Raw genomic sequence first — 18,913 nt, forward strand, 5'->3', positions numbered from 1 at the left:
TGGGGCCTTAGAGTAATCAATATCCGTTTTCTAGACAATCGAATTTCACAGAAAATCTCATTTCCTGAGGATACATGCATGATGAGGATCTACTCTCTTTAACAACATACAGGATAATACAGTGACTATATTTAATTACGTACCATTGTCAGAAGCAAGGAAAGTAGCATTATATATATTGTTTTTCACATTTGGTGATTCTCTGTCCAAAACAGCAATTGTAGTTATTTGCCCATTCACAGGATCTATTTTTAGCCAATTGGCAGGATCAGATAATTTTGTGTATCTACAAAATGAAAGTGCAGTAAGTTTAATTTTTTTGATATAAAACTTTAAAAAAGTAAAACATATTTTTCAACCTAATTTCAAATGCAACCAGCTCACTAACCTGCATTTTTTTAGATGATGGCTGGATATACAGTTTTCACATGGAAAAGTATTTCTGTGACAGTGATTTTGGGAGGCACATACAGGTTGTATATGGTCAGGCATGCAGGAAACATTACATAGGTATTTGAGAGGAAAGACTAGGAGCACAGTCTCCATACAGTGTGCTACAGTGGATTTGACAGATCTCATTTCAAGCTGTTGTCTGTTTCAATGGATAGCAATAGTGCAGATACAACAGCTCAAATATACCTTCTAAATAAGCAGTAGCTCTAATGTATAGGATATAAGAGAAATTATAATAGAAGTTGAATTTTTTATCACAGAAAACTCTTAAAATGTTTACCACCTTATCACGGCAGAGATGAGGTCATAGTGAGGAGACCTCCATAATCCCATTTCTACTAGTATCTCCCACACAGGGTCAAGCCTCAGAACTACACTTATCAAGGGAAGTCCCAGAGTCAGAGGCTGTATCAAGCAGATTTATCTCTATCAGTAGACTTATCAGCTTAAAATCCTTTTTTATTTGGGGTGGGGGTGAGCTTTTCAAGATTGGATAACCAATATACAGATTGGAAAAAATATCCTATATTTTGAGAGGTAAAAAGTTGTAGGAGTTCAATACCCTTGTTAATTAGCTATTTATCTGTCTTGATTTCAATGTATAGAGAAATGGAAAAGATATGCAGTTTTCTGTTAGCAGCAGTTCTGGAAGAAATTAAATAAAATATGAACTAATTAAAAAATTATCATCACCAGCAATGGATAATAGTTGTGTGGGGTATGCTCTGCCAACCATCTACTCCCTCATAAGGAAGGATAAATTAGATTTTGCTGAGGTTAGAAATCTTTATAAATATGTTTTATAAGTCCTATAACTACTGTACAGGTAAGGGATGAAAATAATTAGCTCTTATATTTTGGTTTTAGCATGAGTTTTCTTTTCCTGATGTGTGGAGAAGAGATAAATATTATAAGTTTATGAGAGTCCCCTATTTATTCACAGTAGAAACTTTCTGTGATTCTTAGTATAAAAACACAGGCTAAATCATTATTAAACATAAAAAAAAGGAAAGGGAGCAGAAAAAAAGAGGCAGGGAATATTTTTTTCTTCAAATAAGACATGATCCATTTTATATTTCCTATCCAATATACTCATTGATCTACCGAGAAGAAAATTCATCAAAGAATTAAAAATAATCCCGTAATAGGTAGTTTTGGTTCCAGTGAAAAGTTCTCGCTCAAATGATAAATAAATTTTACCCACAGCATAGAACATAACGTAAATTACAAAAACACCATAAATGTCATTTGATACCTAATATTTTGCTGCATATATCGATCTGGGTCCTGAGCAGTAAACGTTGTTAACATGGTACCAGCATGAAGGCCTTCTTCTTGGCGAATGATCTTGGGATTTGGGGCAAAATAAGGGTTTTCATTCACATCAATAACTGTAACAGACACAGTTGCAGTTGACTGAGGTGGGTGCTGAATACCCTTGGCTAATGGCACTTGATTTTCTGCAGCAACAGTAAGGACAAACATCCTATTTGTTTCAAAGTCGATTGGCTGCAAAAATTAAAAAAAAAGGGAAACTATATTTTTGCAGGAAATAAGAATATTTGCATTCTGCAGTTTATTCTTCTAGCAACTTCATTTCCAAAACATTAATTTTTCATTCACTACACCCTAGGTTCCTCTCAAATTCCTGGAAAACATGCATTAGCATGGTCAATGATTGAAATATTTACCACAGTTTAACCTATTTATATAAGAGATTTATAAATCTTGGGTACTTCAAAGATTTACGTTCATAAAATAATGCATATTACTATTGCACTGATTGCATTTCTTTAGCTACATCTAAAACCTTATTCTTAAGAACAGCATTGTTGAACAAAAATCTAAATAATCTGAGGTTAAGTGAGAACATGATGGTCTAGATTGTATTCTCAAACATTGGTAAAAAGACCATACCTCATCCAGGAAAGCTTTTACCAGTAAGTCTGTGATGATATGGAAAAAAAAAAAAACTAGAAAATGTAATTTTTTTCATAAAGCTAAACACATTCTATTTAAAAGTATCCTTCATAGGGGCTGGCCCGGCAGGATAGTAGTTAAGTTTACACGCTCCACTTCAGCGGCCAGGGGTTTGCGGATTCAGATCCCTGGTGCGGACCTACGCACCGCTTACCAAGCCATGCTGTGGCAGGCGTCCCACATATAAAGTAGAGGAAGATGGGCACAGATGTTAGCCCAGGGCCAAACTTCCTCAGCAAAAAAGAGGATTGGCTATGGATGTTAGCTCAGGGCTAATCTTCCTCACACACACACAAAAAAGTATCATTCATAATTTGAAGTATACATTTTAAAGTACACACATGGACCCACACATTCTTTAAAAATGATAGTGTTGATAATATAGGTAGAAGAGTTTTGTGTGTGTTTTTTCCTTACTTAGCAAACTAAAACTCTGGCTGTTTTCCAAAATAATTTTGGGTATTTTACTGGTCTGTAAAAATCCCAAATCTAAGACCAACACTCTAGATAAAGGAAAGAACAAATAACCCGTCATGTAAATATTAACTTCCAAAGTTCCATTGAATCCTACCGTCAATAGAAAGGTCACCAGGAGTCAATGACCAGACTGGACTTGCACTCTGAATTTCCCTTGCTCACCTCCTAGTGGAGGTGCGGATAGGCATTACTGTCCATAATAGTATGAAAAAAGAGCTTGGAGAGCTCTCATGTATCGTAGGTAGTCTAAGAATGATGAAGAGCTGAAGCTAATGAGAAAGCCACATTATGAGCACAAATCACACCAGTTTCTTAAACCTAGACCATCTCCTCAAATCTTCAAACACATAGCTTTTTTTCTCTCATTCTAAAATCCCCAGTTCAACTTCTTTCTCAATTATTTTTAAAAAGACACTAAAGAAGCCAGAAAGTAAGACAGAATTCTTTTGAGTGATTTCATTAGCCACATGAAACATCCCCGACATAACATTTATTTATGCTAAGTGGTATGTGCAGCTCTAAATCCTTTAATGTGCATTAAGCTTATCTATCCCTCCCAACAAGGTTATGACTTGGGTACTGCTATCATCCACGCTTTCTGCATGAGGCTTAGAGAGGTTAAACAACGTGCCATGGTCACACCGCTACCAAGGGCAGAGCTCGGATTCAAACACGGATGGTTGGGCTCTGGGCCTGTGCTCTTGATCACTGTGCTGTATTCGTTCAGAGAATTTCCAACCTCCACCTCATGGGGGAAATTACCAATCTACTCATGCACACATAAAATTCTTGGCAACTGACACCTCAGTGCACCTTTCTATGTAAGGCCAACATTTGGATTCACTTACAAATCAAGAGTGTTGGGACGCAAGGCAAGGAAGCAAATCTCTTCCCTGGGCGTCTAAAATGAAGAGATGGTCACTTTAAAGAGCCGTTACTGCATAGCTATGTATTTATTACACTCAAACTTAACATCCCCTTTGCTTCCCACACTCAGTTTTATTTTCATTTTTTGACAAAGATCAGAAGAACCGATTTCTGAAAGTCTTGAAAATAGCATTTAAAAACAATAATGTAAATTCAAAATTTTTTAGAAGCATAGGCCCTCTTCTTGCCTACTCATTCCATTTTTCTTTTGTGGTATTTTCTGGTTTGTTCCCTGAGCCAATACTCTAATAGAGACCTGTAGACATGAGAATAGTAGGTCCGGGGCATCATTCTGAATCAATTAGTGATCAAATTCCTATCAACTGGTGATCAAAACTTCAGGATGTGATATATCACTAACACACAACTACACTGACAGTTAACACTGTTGAGAGTAGTCCTGTCTTCAGATTGTCAAAACTGTCCAAATTGACTTAAAAACAATCATATTCCAGGGATAATGTGAGAATATCTATGTTGACCTCAGCCTCAACATAAACTAAAAAATAATAAATGTGACTCCCCAAAATATATTAACTCCAGATTTAAAGACGTTTGAAAGAAAAAATTCCTAAGATTCAATAGCAAACTAAGGGGGTAGGGGACATACACTGGTCATTGCAGAGTGGCCATCAGAGAAAACAATACACTTACTTTTACCACGGTGACTAAGCCATCGTTGCTGTTTGGGTCGGTCTGAATGGCAAACCGCCCTGTGGGATCCCCACCGCTGATTCTGTACACTGCATTCCAGGCTGGCGTATGGGGCTGATCCTTATCGGTCACAGTTAGATTAGCTACTATAACATCTACCCTGTTTTCAGGGACTTCGCCGTAGAACTACAAGAAAGACAGACTTCAGTCGGAGGAGCGACGTGGAACACTGAAGGACAGCGTGTATTGATGACCACACCAACCGGATTTTACTGCCCCATTAAATCTTTATTATCCACACTAAATGAGGAGATCACTAATGCAGGTAGTCACAGCATTTATGCTTGACTCTAAAAATACGATAATTTTTTCAGCAGTCAAATTTTTTTCCAAATTATGTTATAGTTTCACCAATATTAAAATTAGTGTCCGTTTGTGAATATCTGGGTGATTAATAGGGGGTTGGAGCAAAGGACTTGTGTGGGGGAAATAATTTTACTCAAGAGAAAATAACTATATGGTGACGAAGTAGCATAAATCAGTCATGCAATTCATGTACCTGAAAATATTTATAAATATTTTGTTATTACAGCACAAAGTCTTCTTAGGGCATTTCTTCCAGGCAGTATATTTTAACAACTTTATCAGTGGACTTGGAGACTACAAGAAAACAAATTACTTCGGTGCCTTATTTAAAATCCTGGCTTAAGTGACAGAAAATGTCTGAGTCAGTAGCCATTCTACCATTAGGTTTAGCAAGTTCCACTTCTATTTAACGCATTTATTATTCATGACAAAACTTCTTGGTAATAGACCACAGACCTAAAGTTCTGTGAGTGACAGTCTGTACTTACTGTCATGGCAGTAAACTCTGGAGGATTGTCATTGACATCTGTCACCGTGATGACAGCCGTGGCTGTGTTTGAAAGGCCATATGTGGGATTGCCTTCCATGTCTGTAGCTTGAATTATTAGCGTATACTGTTGCACTTTCTAAAAAGACATAAAGATAACAACTTAAATGAAACTAATTCCTCAAGAAGACATAACAGTTGTTCGGTAAATGGCTCTTTATTACACATGGAGAGCACCGCATCATTCATTCTGATTAACATTACTTGAAATTTCCCAAGTTGAGTTTACTTTAACTTGTGAAGCACAGGTCTGGTCCTTGTCTAAAGAGATTTAACTGTTTTCACCTCTACTCGGGAAAGGAATGCATTGCAGATGTGTGAAATTCACCGCTAAACTGAAACTTCCATCTGGTTTCAACCTTTCCCTTTCTTCTGAACTTCACAACATTGTGATCAAGCATGCAAGTCATTTGGTTTGTATTTACTTTCTCATATGTTAATTTCTACCTGGTTTAGGATACTAAAGACAATGAAGAATCTTGAGAGGGAGAAGAAAGTATATATAATTCACAAAATATATATGCTTTCCCTTTATTCTTACACATGTTCTTTCTATTATAACAGGGTTGAAAAAGTATTTTCTCCTAATTCCCATTAGTACATACTATTCACAACTATATCAAGAGAGATATTCTCAGGTGAATTCAAAACCTAATTAAAGGGTTTATGTTTATATCCTTAGTCCTGGAACATAGTAGGTATTTAATAGTTGGGTACTCAAAGGATTGCCCTTCGGGCATAACACTCACTGTGTCCACGGGCCTATGATGGACATGGTTACTTTTGCATGTAGGCGATTATTATCAGATAGGCATCACAGCTTTCAAATTTCAGATTGAATTTTTAAAAGGAGAGCCAAATTAAGCTGCAATGTATCTAAGAGAAAATCTTGAGATGGTCTAAGTCTGTAGCACGACTTGACCAAGTTTTATGTTAGGCCAGCCTAACCAATATGAATATCTAAAATCAGTTGAAATCTCGTTGGAAATTGGCACAGATAAAAAATATAGATCGTTTTCATAAAAGTTAAACCATTCTGAACAACAAAACTCACTTCTCCATATAAAAATAAACTGTCACTGCCAAGTGCAGTTTTCCCTGATTCTAAATAGAGAGAACATTATGAATGGCCGTTCTTCAGGGATTTCTGGAGCTTGGATAGAACAGACACAAATTGCAGCTTTTGATTTAGTTGTGAGTGGGAAGGGCAAGGAAAAAGAGAGGAGGAGGAGGGAAAGCCAAACGTCACACATTCGATTTTAAGTCTCTGTCCACCCAAATGCCAGTCTCTAGCAATTATTTATTTTAGATTTTTTTTGTCTTCTTAAAATAGAAAATATCACACTTTTCTGAATAATTAAAAAAAAATGAAATGAAGGAATAGTGTTGGTTGAGCCATTTTCAGTTTTCTTAACCCATAACACTTCACCACAATGCTTACATAGGCTAAACTATTTCTCAATGATTTCCTCTCCCAATCCAAGAATGTCATTTCAGCCTAACGCTCTCATGGTTAGTGAGAGAATTTTGTAGGGCACTCAGTTCAGCCTCCCAGCTGAAAATTATGAAAATAAAAGTTTGTTATGACTTTGAAATGCCATTTTTGTTAGCTGCTATTTGCAGAAACAGATGAACATTCTCAAAAAAAGGAAAAAATTGGAGTATTTTTTTAAAGATTAAAAAACCCACACAAATATTATATGGAGATACAGTTCTTTGTTAACGTCTACTCTACAAAGATCTGTAAAATCATAGACGCATAATACAAATACTTTTCCATAGAGCTGAAATACTGAGATTGATAGCTAATCCTTGAAATTTCCTATTGTTTCAAGCTAGTCTTAAAATCTTTAAGTTACAAAGAACATTGTTATTTCTAAAATACAATGTCTCTTCAAATAAAAAAATACTGACTTGGTAAATAATATAATCTCCATTTTCAAATGTCTGGTTGATAAAGTGCTCTTACATTTAGTAAAGAAGGCACGACAGCCTATGTTTTAGGCAACCAAACTATTTAGACCTTCTTGCCTAATTTAGTCACTAGGCATCTGGTTCTGAATGACTGACAGTTAGATTTGACTTCCCATCCGCAGTCCCACATCTGATCAAGGGGACTCTGCTTAAAAATGTTTCCTCACTTTCTGTTCCAGAAAGGAGAAAATCTCAACTCATCTGCTTGCTCTCAATCCTTGCATCTCTGTGACTCACTTATCTTACCAAACCTAACTCTCACCTTCCATTCACTTACCCCATACCTCAAGCTTTTTGTATTTATCTTCAAATGCCTATCATCCCTACGCCATCCTCTGCCTAGACCAGTGGTTCTCAACTAGGGTGATTTTGTCAACCTCCCTTCCCACCCCTCCACCAACCAGGGGACATTTGGCAATATCCTGGGACATTTCTGGTTGTCACAACTGGGGGGTGCTACTGACATCTAACAGGTAGAGGCCAGAGATCCTACGATGCAAAAAACAGGCCTCCACGACAAAGATTTATCTGATCCAAAACATCGATAGTGCCAAGATTGAGAAACCATGGCCTAGAATACTGTTCCCTTCATCTGAGCCTGGCAAACACAAAGCTTAAAAGTCATCTCAGAGATGACTTTAGAAAGTCCTTGAGATAGACGGAGCTGTCTGCCTACTCAGGACACACCTGTATCATGGCTTCTACTTTATGAGGCTGTTATCAGTCCACATGCCTGTCCTCCTCCACTACGTACATACAAACACATACCCTTCCCCAGGGCCCTTGTGTTGTCAATGTTTGTGTTGCTGGTATACAGCATAATGCCTGAAACAGAGCAAGTAAGTGATAAATGCTTTTGAACTTGTGGTTGGATGGATGAATGGATGGGAAACCTTGGGTCTTGCATTACATTATAAAAATCATTTCAGGTCTGGGAAAAAACCATCTTCTTTTTACATGGCTAGCTATCATTTATTCATTAAAACATATGCTGAGAGCATAAACTAGCTCACCATTTCCCAAACTACAGTGATTCATATACCATCTTCCCCATTCTGCCATATCCTCATATTTCTATACCATGAGTCACTTACTATTTATCTTGACATTAACTTCCTTTTAAAAAATATAATTTATGGTAAAAGTGCCATAAATGGAAAATTAGTATCACTTGCCATAAATATAACTGTAAGAATAAACACAATACAATCCTTGTACTCTGGCAGTCTCTACTTGATGGAGTAGCATGTAAAAGACTTGTGGTCTTTGGTTTTCTCTAGAAGCTTCCCTATGGGTATCAATTAAAATCATTCTAGCTGTGTACCACACTTTTGAAACACTGAACTAGAGGGATATACGTGAACAAAGAGGTGAGGACATTCAGTCATTCATTTGGCAAACATTTAATGAATGTCTACTACATGCGAGGCAATGTGGTATTCACTTGGATTAAAATAATGAACAAAACCTGAGGTGGCCTTGCTGTCATTAAGTGACGGAGACAGATGTTAACGGATCATGGAACCAAATGGACAATTGGACATTGGACAACCAAACGGACAACTGTAGTAAGAGTAAGAAGAAGCGATGCAAGGAACCTTTAATGGGGCATCTGAACCCATTCTCAAAACCTGGAGGGAGGAATGAGTGCAAGAGGCATTTTGAAGGAAAACAGAGAGGAATGTGATGACTAAATAGATCAGGGATGTACTGATAGCAGTACGTGGTAAAGGCAAGTAGACCATGATCTTGGGAGAAGGTGGCACTGGTCACGTGAAATAGGAAATTCATCAGGAATTTAGGGAGATGATAGATCTGCTTTTGGATGCATTGGATTAGGGGATGGGCAATTAAGCAACAATGTCATGAGAACTTACAAGGGAAAGACAGGTTTGTGACCCTGTTCAAATTCTTAAATGCTAAGTCCCAGCTCCCTCCTCTGTGAAATGGGGCTGATAGTACTACCTACCTCCTAAGTTTGTAGTCTAAAATTTTTTTGAAAGCTTACTGTATGCTGACAGTATTCTAGGGGGCTCGATAATAAAAAACAATAATTAACATTTATTGAAATTGAGCACTAAGTATGTGCCAGGCACAGTGCTATGCACTATCAATCATCTCATTTAGTCCTCACAATAATCCTATAAGGTGGGTTTTTTAATACTCATTTTACAGATGAGGAAACCAAGGCTTAGGGAGGCAAAGAAGCTTGTCCACTGACACCCAGCCTTATAGCAGAGACAAGATCTGAATCCAGGTCTCTCTGAGTCCAGAATCTGTACCATTAATTGTTCCACTATGTTAGTGCTTTCCAAGAAAGTCAGAATATGTGCATGCATGTGTGCATCTTGAATGGGGAAGCAGGAGGAAAGCCAGGTTTCAAGGAGATGAGGCAGGAGTGGGAGTGGAGCAATGAGTAGGGACTGCCCTTTTGAGGAGTCTAGTGTTCAAGGAGAAAATCTAAATTGAATATTTCTTCAGGGTTCCTGTTCAGGGTGAAAAGAGGAAGAACACATCAGCTTCACTGCATACTGGGAACAAGAATGCAGATATAACATCTATATAACATAGTCTTGTATATCTAGAGGAATGCACAGATGACTGTGGGTGCCAGGGGAGGGGTGAGGACTGGCTGTCACAGAGTAAAGATTAGCCTGCAATATAGAGATGGGAAAGGAATCTTCTGGCAGAGGGAATAACAGGAACAGAATATAAAACTTCAGATTTGTACAAGGAATTGCATGTGGTTGTATGAGTGGCTGGGCATCATTTGCTCATAAGCAGGCAGCAAGGAATTCTCTAGGAGGGAAGGCTAAAGAAGGCTTTGGGGCCAGGGTCCCAGAGGGTCTAGAATTCCATGTTAAGAGCTCTGACTTCATCCTGTGGGTTATGGAGAGCCATTTTACCACAGGCGAGACTCAGCATGTTTGTAGGTTATGAAGGAACCTGTGGGGTTTTTAAGAAGGAATCCGTAGAGAAGGGAAGGCTGAGACAACAGAAAACAGGAGAACATTCCTTCAGGATAGACCATGGAGCTGAGGACACAAGTAAAAGGATTATTGGACATGGAAAACAGGAAGTATAATTCTTTCTTTGGCATGATAAAAATTATGATAAGGAGAAAAAGTGATAGTGCTCACCCAGTAGATGCTGAGGTTAGATTTACGATGGCAACGGGGGAAAACAATAGCTAACATTTGTTAGGCACTGTGCTGAGAGCTTTCTGCCTTGTGTTACATACTCCTTCCAACCACCCACGAGGTAGGTAATATTATTATCTCATTTACAGATGTGGGAGGAGAGGTTTCAGGTTAATATGCTGTAGGTCAGATAGCCCATAACAGGCAGAGCCAGAATTCAAACCTAGTGAAGCAGAGGGTGAGTTGTTGGTTGTCCTCACCAAAGAGAACAGGAGACGGACATAAAGATTGAGTGGGGAAAAGACAGTGCCAGGAATAAGCAGCACTAAGTAATGCAACAAGAATCAGGTAGAGATAAAAAACTGAAGACTGGGATATATGGTGGCTACAGCTTTAGGTCTGGAAAACCTGAGGAACTGAAATTTTTTTAAACCTGGAGATTAAAGGAAAATAAAAAGCTGAATCTCCGTAAGCATTTCAATGATTAGGAGTTCAATCACTTAAAGGTGGCATATATCCTGGGAGAACGACAACTGAAATTACTTTTGACAGAAAAAAAGCTGTGAATTCTAACAGAAATAAAAGAATCTCAAGCCTGCACGAGGCCTAAAGAAGTCAGAGTAATTTATTCCTGGCCTCAGGCAGAATTACCATGAACCATCTGAGATAGATACATTTTTTCTATATTAAATGACTTTCAGAAAAGGAAGGTTTTCCATAATTTTCCGCGGTAACTCATTGTTGTGTTTAATAATTTCACTGTCAAGAAGCTATTTCTCATACTCTATCTCACCCACGATTCTATAGTTTCAAATCCGTTTCCACATTCGTTTCATCAAGGGGTAGCGCATAGCCGCTTCTGTCCACTGCAAGATATGCTTAACCACGATTACGGTCTGACTTCAGACTTTCATCCTCTAAACTAAATACATTCTCTTTGATTTGAAAATATGGTTGGTCTGCTTTAGTAAAACTATCTTTAATTCTCTGTGCCTCTTTCTTGTCATAAAACAGCCAGGCTAAATGTGATAGGAATATTACTGTATGAAAACAAGAGGAAGCCCCATTTCTGTAACTTGCAATGGGAGTGTGAATGAAAGAGAAGTATTAGGATTGGGAGATGAGTTATACCTTAGTGTGTGAGCAACCTGACATTTAAGAGAGAATATTAAAAATACCCCACGTTCTCATATAAAACATGGCATTCATGCTGAGTTTATTGGCATTTAAGAACAGTACTTCACACATTAATGGAAGAGGTGAAAAGGCATACATGTTCCAAATATCACTGAACTAAAAGTACTATTGCAAAAACTGAATTTCAACAATCTCTTATGCAAAACATTCCTAGAAAAAGAATTGTTGACACCTGGAAGGTAATAGGTACAATGTAATAGGTATACATCTAACTCCTAAGTAAGGCTCTCAGCTCAGCTGTGAATAAAGTAATCTTGATTAGCTCATATTACTTTATTAAAGTGCTTCTTAGCACTATCTTATGTATATAATTAATTGCAATAGTAATGTTTTCTTTGATCCAATTCAAGTGAATGCTACTAAGGCAAATAAAGCATCATAAAAACCAACTCCTAAAATTCTTATCAATAATATTTATTATGATAGGTATGATGTTTCCTTTTGATGTACATAATCTGAGGTTCCATTACTATAAAAGCTGGCTCAGCCAGAAATCTACAAAGCACGAATCTCTATGAGTTAGCACTTTGATAATTCACTCACACAATATTTACTGATGGTCAATAATGACCTTGAGAATCTCTAAGAAAATGGTCAGAATAGAGAAAGAGTGTAAAAAATTCATTAGGGCTGGAGTTTTCAGGAAACAATAAAAGCAGGGCTTGAAGTGGAACATGAAGAACTGGAAAGTTTAAGATCAAGAAAAAGGTACAAGGCATTCCTGGCAGAAGGAATCACATGAACAATACACAGAGGTGTGTAGGCGCACAAGGTGGGCTGAGGTCTGTCACAGGGAGACAACACATCTGGAATTAACCGAAATACCCATTCCCTCTCAGACTGTAATACTGCATAACATTTCAGTACCATCAATATTTTATGCCTGTTCAACAAATATTATGCCAGAAGTGTGTTTCTCTGCATTTATAACTTTAAAGGCTTTTTAGTAGAATTAATGCAGTTACTAGTGTTCAAACCTGTTAAATAAGTTAATGTTAGAGTTAAGGGGCAAGTTCTAATAAAGGAGATCATATCGTTTGTACTAAATCAGGCTATCCACAGGGGCTACAAAAACCTTAATCACAAACCTGTTACTTGTAGCCTCTTAAAAATATGAATGTTAAAAATTATCCTAAATCTATGCACACATTATTTGGGAATGATTCTTAATTTCAATTCTCACAAAAACCTTTGAATATAAGGGAAAACCGAGAAAATGCCAAGAATTTTAAAAATTAGATACCAGAGGTATCTAATTAACTTAGTCAATTATCACTAAGATAATTACATAGACTAGCAAAGGCTTATCCAGTATACATATATCATTTAACCAGTTTGAAGTTGTGCAGAAAATAGTACAAGAGATTTCTTAATGAAAATTAACATTTGAATAACATTATGGATATATTATTACCTGGAGATAAATTGTATGTGACACCACGCACTTTTAAGATTACAAGCAAATTCAAATACAGTTTGGGGTTGGCTTACTTCTCTATCAAGTCCAGCTGCCACTGTGATAATATCACCCGTCTCATTGTTGATTGTAAACATGTTGGGTGAAGGGGTGCTTGGAGCCTGGGACAGGATTCTGTACCTCAACATCCCATTTAGAGCATTTGGATCATCAGCATCAATGGCAGTGACCGTCATCACGTATGTTCCTAGACACAGTACACATGGAAAATGAGTGGTCACCCTTCACTTCAGCGTCTCCTAGACAGAAGGAATATTTACCTTTTCCATCAATCTTAGCTTTTTCAAAACAAACATGTAATCATTTAGACTTGACTCAAGAGCAGTACTCACTTTTAAAAAATATAAAACATGGTTTAGATACTTGAAAGGAAAACGATAAAAAATTTATAAAGACTCAATTTTTCCATAACTTAGAAGACAAATTCACTATATGATTCAAAGAAAGGATCACTTCAGACCTTCATTTAGATAAAATGCAAATAATAACTAATATAGATGTCATCAGAAACATATTTTATGGCCACTGATTCCTTCCTTCTGCTATATTTTTTTTCCCATTATGCAATAACATCTAAAATGACATGCTGAGTGTGACTCTCCCCAGTGCCTAAGTCACTTTCTGAAAGTAAGCTGTGTGCATAACGATGCATACTCCATTTACTCAGGTCATAAGGAAGGATTCCATGCATTACTGTTTTGGTTCATTGAATAGGGGTTTGGCATTGTGGTTCATTATTTCCTAGGAGATTACAAGAACATTGTAACAAACTGAGGGACTTCAATTTATTAGATATTTTGGAAAGGAAATCTACAAAGCATTAGGATCAAATAAATTCAAACTAGCTAGACAAAATGTGTAATTTAGAAGTAGAAAGAAAAGTAGTTACTATTTAACACGGTTTCTTCTGTGGGATATTTATAAGAACTGGATTATAAAATTTTCCGTCTCCGGTTTATCTTCTTCACGAGTATTCCAAGCTCGGTTCTGCCAGAGCCGTTACAGGTGCTGTTCCCTCTACCTGGTACATTATTGCCCCAAAATTAACCAAGTTCTGGTCACATTATTCAAATCTCTCTTTAGAGCTTGTCCCTCTAAAGCAGACACTCTGACTATGTGCCATTCCTACATGTTGTTATTTTTTTCAGAACTTTATTGCGTATTTACTGGCTTGCTTGCCTTTTATTTTTCTCCCCTACTAGAATTTCAGCTCCAACAGGGCAGGAACTAGCTTGTCCCTGCTGTATCCACAGTGCCCAGCACACAGCACGTGCTCTGTAAATACTTGTTGAATGAATGAATGAACAAACGAATAAATGGTTAAAACAAAAATATATTTCAGAATCTTGAAACAAAATATTGATTACGATGCAGTTTAACTCAAGATTCGTAACGTTACCAAACCTTGTCTAGAAGGATGTTTACAAACTTACAGAACAACCACAGGAAATAGACTCATGATATGTCTACTTCTCGTGATCACTGAGAGTCTTTTATTTATGAGAGGCTTTATGGAAATGCATGGTCAAATGCACAATAAATCTATGTTTAATGGTTTGTTTTTACATTTTTTATAAAGCAATACTTTTAATGAAGTTGGAAATAACAGAAGAAAAATGAAAATAAGTTTAAAAAAACAAAAAAACTTCCCCAGGCAAAAAAGCCCAACGTTTATTTACATTTATAATATGTGCATAAGACTTGGGTTTTAGTAAGGATTTTTTTTGTGTGAGGGAGATCAGCCCTGAGCTAACATCCATGCCAATCCTCCTTTTGCTGAGGACGACCCGCTCTGAGCTAACATCTATTGCCAATTCTCCTCCTCTTTTCCCCAAAGCCCCGGTAGATAGTTGTATGTCATAGCTGCACATCCTTCTAGTTGCTGTATGTGGGACGCGGCCTCAGCATGGCCGGAGAAGCGGTGCGTCGGTGCGCGCCCGGGATCCGAACCCGGGCCACCAGTAGTGGAGCGTGCGCACTTAACCGCTAAACCACGGGGCTGGCCCCAGGATATGTTTAACATGCTTTGATTTTACAGTATTTTGAATTTGATTTTTAAGGTTTTTTTTAAAATACTGAAGAAAGCTACTCTGAAAACGTGATTCAGGAGCCACCGATGGCTGAACTTCCTGCACAGTCCCTGTCCTCCCACTCCACTGCCCCTCACCCTCACCTCCACTTCTTTTTGAGGATACAGACAAGTGTACTTGGATCAGTAAAAGTACCAGCGTAATGCACAGTTGGTTATATCTATAAATTGGCCTATGTATAAGAGAGCTAGCTACATAAACTGGTAGAGATGATAAAAAATATGTAGCACAATTTTAAATATTGAGGGTTTTTTAAATACAAAAGAATAATAACATAGCTAATTAAACCTCTCTAAACACGAACTCGTCTCAGAAAGGCTGGTGAAACATTTCCTTTCACCATCCCTATACCAAAACTGATTTTCTTGTCCACTAGTTTTTCAAACCAAATAAGCCTTTCTAGCCTTGCTATTCTCCTGTGACTGAAGCCTACAGTGTTTCAGTACAAGAATCTAAAATCTTAGTCAAACATCACTTCACAATGGTGAGAGGCTTTGGCAACTGCTGTTTCTAGGCTGGGTCACTTTCCATGATGCTAGTTTAACAGCAAGGGCTGCAGAAGACAGCAGGGTCATCCTGAAAGTAAATATCCAGTGTAGCCAGAGGGCAGCCTCACAGCTGGCACCAGGCCCCTTCCCTGCTTTGGGTGTTGCCTCACTCACTGCCTGGTCCCAGGAACACCACGCATTTCAAGACTCTCCAATTGCGTTTTAGTCGCTGCTACGACTAATATGATAAAATCTGTACTTTATGAACAGAAGGCTTCTGGTCCTCTGGAGCTCACTTTCTAGCTGCACTGACTATATCAACCATACCAGAATGAGAGGATCCTATAGATTCCATAGTACAGAATCAGATACTGTAGTATATATTTTTTCAAAGGTGGGAAAAGTTATTGCGGGCAGTAGAGTGATATTTTTTCTGTTTTCTCTCTTCAATCAGTTTTTTCCTAAGTTACCTTTCTTTTTCCCTAAAAGCATTAGGAATGAAAGAAAATGATATCAAAAGGCTCACACGATTTCTCCTCTTCTTGCTTATATAACAAACAGTGCTGGATTACACTGATTCTCCTGAAGTCATCTCCAAATTATTGTCTTCAAACTTACCCGGCTTTGATCCCTCAGGAACTGTCCCATTCCACACCTGGTGTAAGAACTCTGGTCTGTTATCATTCATATCAATGACATTGATGACAATGTCAATGGGGTTCTCCACTTGATTGCCATTAATATCCACTGCATGTGCCCTCAACTGGAAAAGTAATTAGAAAACAAAATGATGTAACGGATTTAAGTGAGAGGTAAAGAGTGAGAAGGTAAAATATACAATCACCATGCTACCAAAATAGCAAGGATGGACTGAGAAACTGAAAAAAGCTACTTTTCCCATCAAAATTTAAGTTAGCCAAACTCCATGTAATTAGGGTAGAAATACTAGCAAAAAGCCACCACTTACTACCTGCTAGGCATTGTGCTCAGAGCTTTATGGATTTTAACTCATTTAATCCATATACAAAAGAATGAGGCAGAAATGATCAGTAGTTAGAGGTGAGGAATTGAGCTTCAGAAAAGCTAAGAAACTTTGCTCTTTCTACTGACAGAGCCATATCCAAAGCCAGTTCTGTCCAGCTCCCAAATGCCTTTTGCTAAATCAGTACATATGAGTCAGGGTAATTAAAAATGTGGCACTGGCACAGAAGAGTCATAGAGATCAAGGGAACAGAAGAGATTCTAGAAAGAATTAGGTGTGCATAGGGAATTTTGACACTAGGTTTTTTTTTTTTCTTTTTATTGTAAAAAGCACTCATAAACACTTAAAGTACAGGAGGATATACACTCATAAATGTTAAAAGTACATCAGTATATGTTCCTCTCCCAGGTCTGAATTCTCAGTTTTACAGGTATTCTTCTAGAAATTTTAGCTTTTTTTTTTTTCTTTTTAAACAAATATAATCACTCAGCTATTCTTGGCAGAGTATCTTCAAAACCTTTTCATCCAGCACCTAGAGACCCATTTGATTCTTTTCAAAAGTTGTGTAGTGTTCCATTGAATTATTTCTTTTCAACAGCAATGCTTCTATGGTTTTCCTGTGAAGTATGATGCTGGCTGTTGGTTTCTGTTGCATATGCTTTATCAAGTTAAAGAAGCATCAACATATCCCTTTTTTTAAATTTAGAGGTTAACACATGAAATATTGTAAATTTTATTATTTCCTTTTCAACACCTATAGAAATAATCCTTTTTTCCTTTGATTTATTTAATATATTACATTAGTAGATTCTTAACATTGAATCATTCTTATAATTCTATAATTCTATTTTTTATGGGTATTGCTCTTTTATGTGCAAGTAATGAGAATCTGGAGAGCAAGAATTTACCCAAAAACTGACATGAAAATATTTACTTCCTGAGTTTTCATCACATGAGTTCAATTACTGAGAATTCATACAGGTAGAGATATTTAGAATTTTTTAATATTGATACTATTTATATTTATAAATTAGAGACTAGTCTAATTAGAGATGGATCTATTGTGTGCTATCTCTATCAAGGTTCCCTATTACTATGATGTTGTCTTTGCGAGAGGTTTGAAAGTACTACTCCTTTCTTTATGTTTTAGAACAATATAAAAAGCATTAGAATTACATGTTCCTTATGGATTTTAAAAGAATTGGTTGATAAAACAATCAAGGCCTTTGGGAGAAGGGAGTGTTGAGCAATACTCAGGATTTAAAACATTTTAAATTTCTCATATGCTTATGTGTCTGTTTAGATCTAGGGAGGTCTTGCTCTGACACATATCAATATTCTAAGAATTTTCAAAACTTCAGTAATTTTAAAATTTGTACAAGTGCAAAAATTCAACAAGTATATGAATGGGCAAAATAAGAATCTAAAAAAAACACATGCTTATCTGGAATAAAAAGTTTTGAATGACAATGGAGATGATAAATGAATGGGAATATTAATTCAAAATGTGGGACAACTGTTTATCAATGGGAATACTAATCAATACATGGGACAACTGGCTAGCCATAAAGGAAAAACAAAGTGGATCTATATCCCTCCCTCCTTTTACTAAAATAAACTCCACAGAGGTCAAAAATTTAGATGCAAAAAAAATAAACACGAGATAAAATTGGAGGATAAGCATGTTGGAATAGGGAAGGCTTTTATAACCATCTCTAAAATAATGCATGATAAATTTTTAAAAAATGAATTTTATAATTCAAAAACTATAAGTTATAGTGGAGTAAAAATTATTAACAAAGTTTAAAAACAAACAACAAAGGGAGAAAATATATAACAAACCAAGCATTAATATCCCTAATAAATAAAAGGTTCTTAAGAGAAAAAGGTAAACAATTCAAAAGAAAATTCAACATAAGAATAAGGAATTCACTTTGATCAGACATTCAACTTAAAGCATTGAGATAAATTTTTTACAAATAATACTGACAATAAATAAACAATGCCGGGAATTGATAATGAATGTGGAGAAAGTATGTCTCCTATATAGTGGGCAGGTAGTGTAACACAATGCAACCATTCCAAAGAGCAATTGTACTATATTTATCAAAATAATTCTAATTTTAGGAATTTATTCCAAGGACACAGTGAGAAAATGTAC

The 18,913-nt window shown here is 36.8% G+C and overlaps 1 protein-coding gene across 2 annotated transcripts in view; it reads right to left on the reverse strand.

The window, feature by feature from the left end:
• Window positions 1-18,913, reverse strand: part of CDH2 (cadherin 2) — a 210,081-nt gene that overhangs the window by 34,715 nt on the left and 156,453 nt on the right. For both annotated transcript variants that reach the window (XM_087439098.1, XM_087439099.1), the window contains 6 exons: window positions 16,389-16,533; window positions 13,207-13,379; window positions 5,346-5,483; window positions 4,492-4,677; window positions 1,709-1,962; window positions 144-286 (listed from right to left, as the gene is read on the reverse strand). In XM_087439098.1, coding sequence (XP_087295224.1) covers window positions 144-286; window positions 1,709-1,962; window positions 4,492-4,677; window positions 5,346-5,483; window positions 13,207-13,379; window positions 16,389-16,533 — 1,039 coding nt within the window. The remainder of the gene's footprint in view (window positions 1-143; window positions 287-1,708; window positions 1,963-4,491; window positions 4,678-5,345; window positions 5,484-13,206; window positions 13,380-16,388; window positions 16,534-18,913) is intronic.

The sequence above is a fragment of the Ceratotherium simum genome, chromosome 14 (genome assembly GCF_057802395.1).
Source record: "Ceratotherium simum simum isolate JZ-2026a chromosome 14, ASM5780239v1, whole genome shotgun sequence".
In the NCBI taxonomy this organism is placed as follows: Eukaryota; Metazoa; Chordata; class Mammalia; order Perissodactyla; family Rhinocerotidae; genus Ceratotherium; species Ceratotherium simum.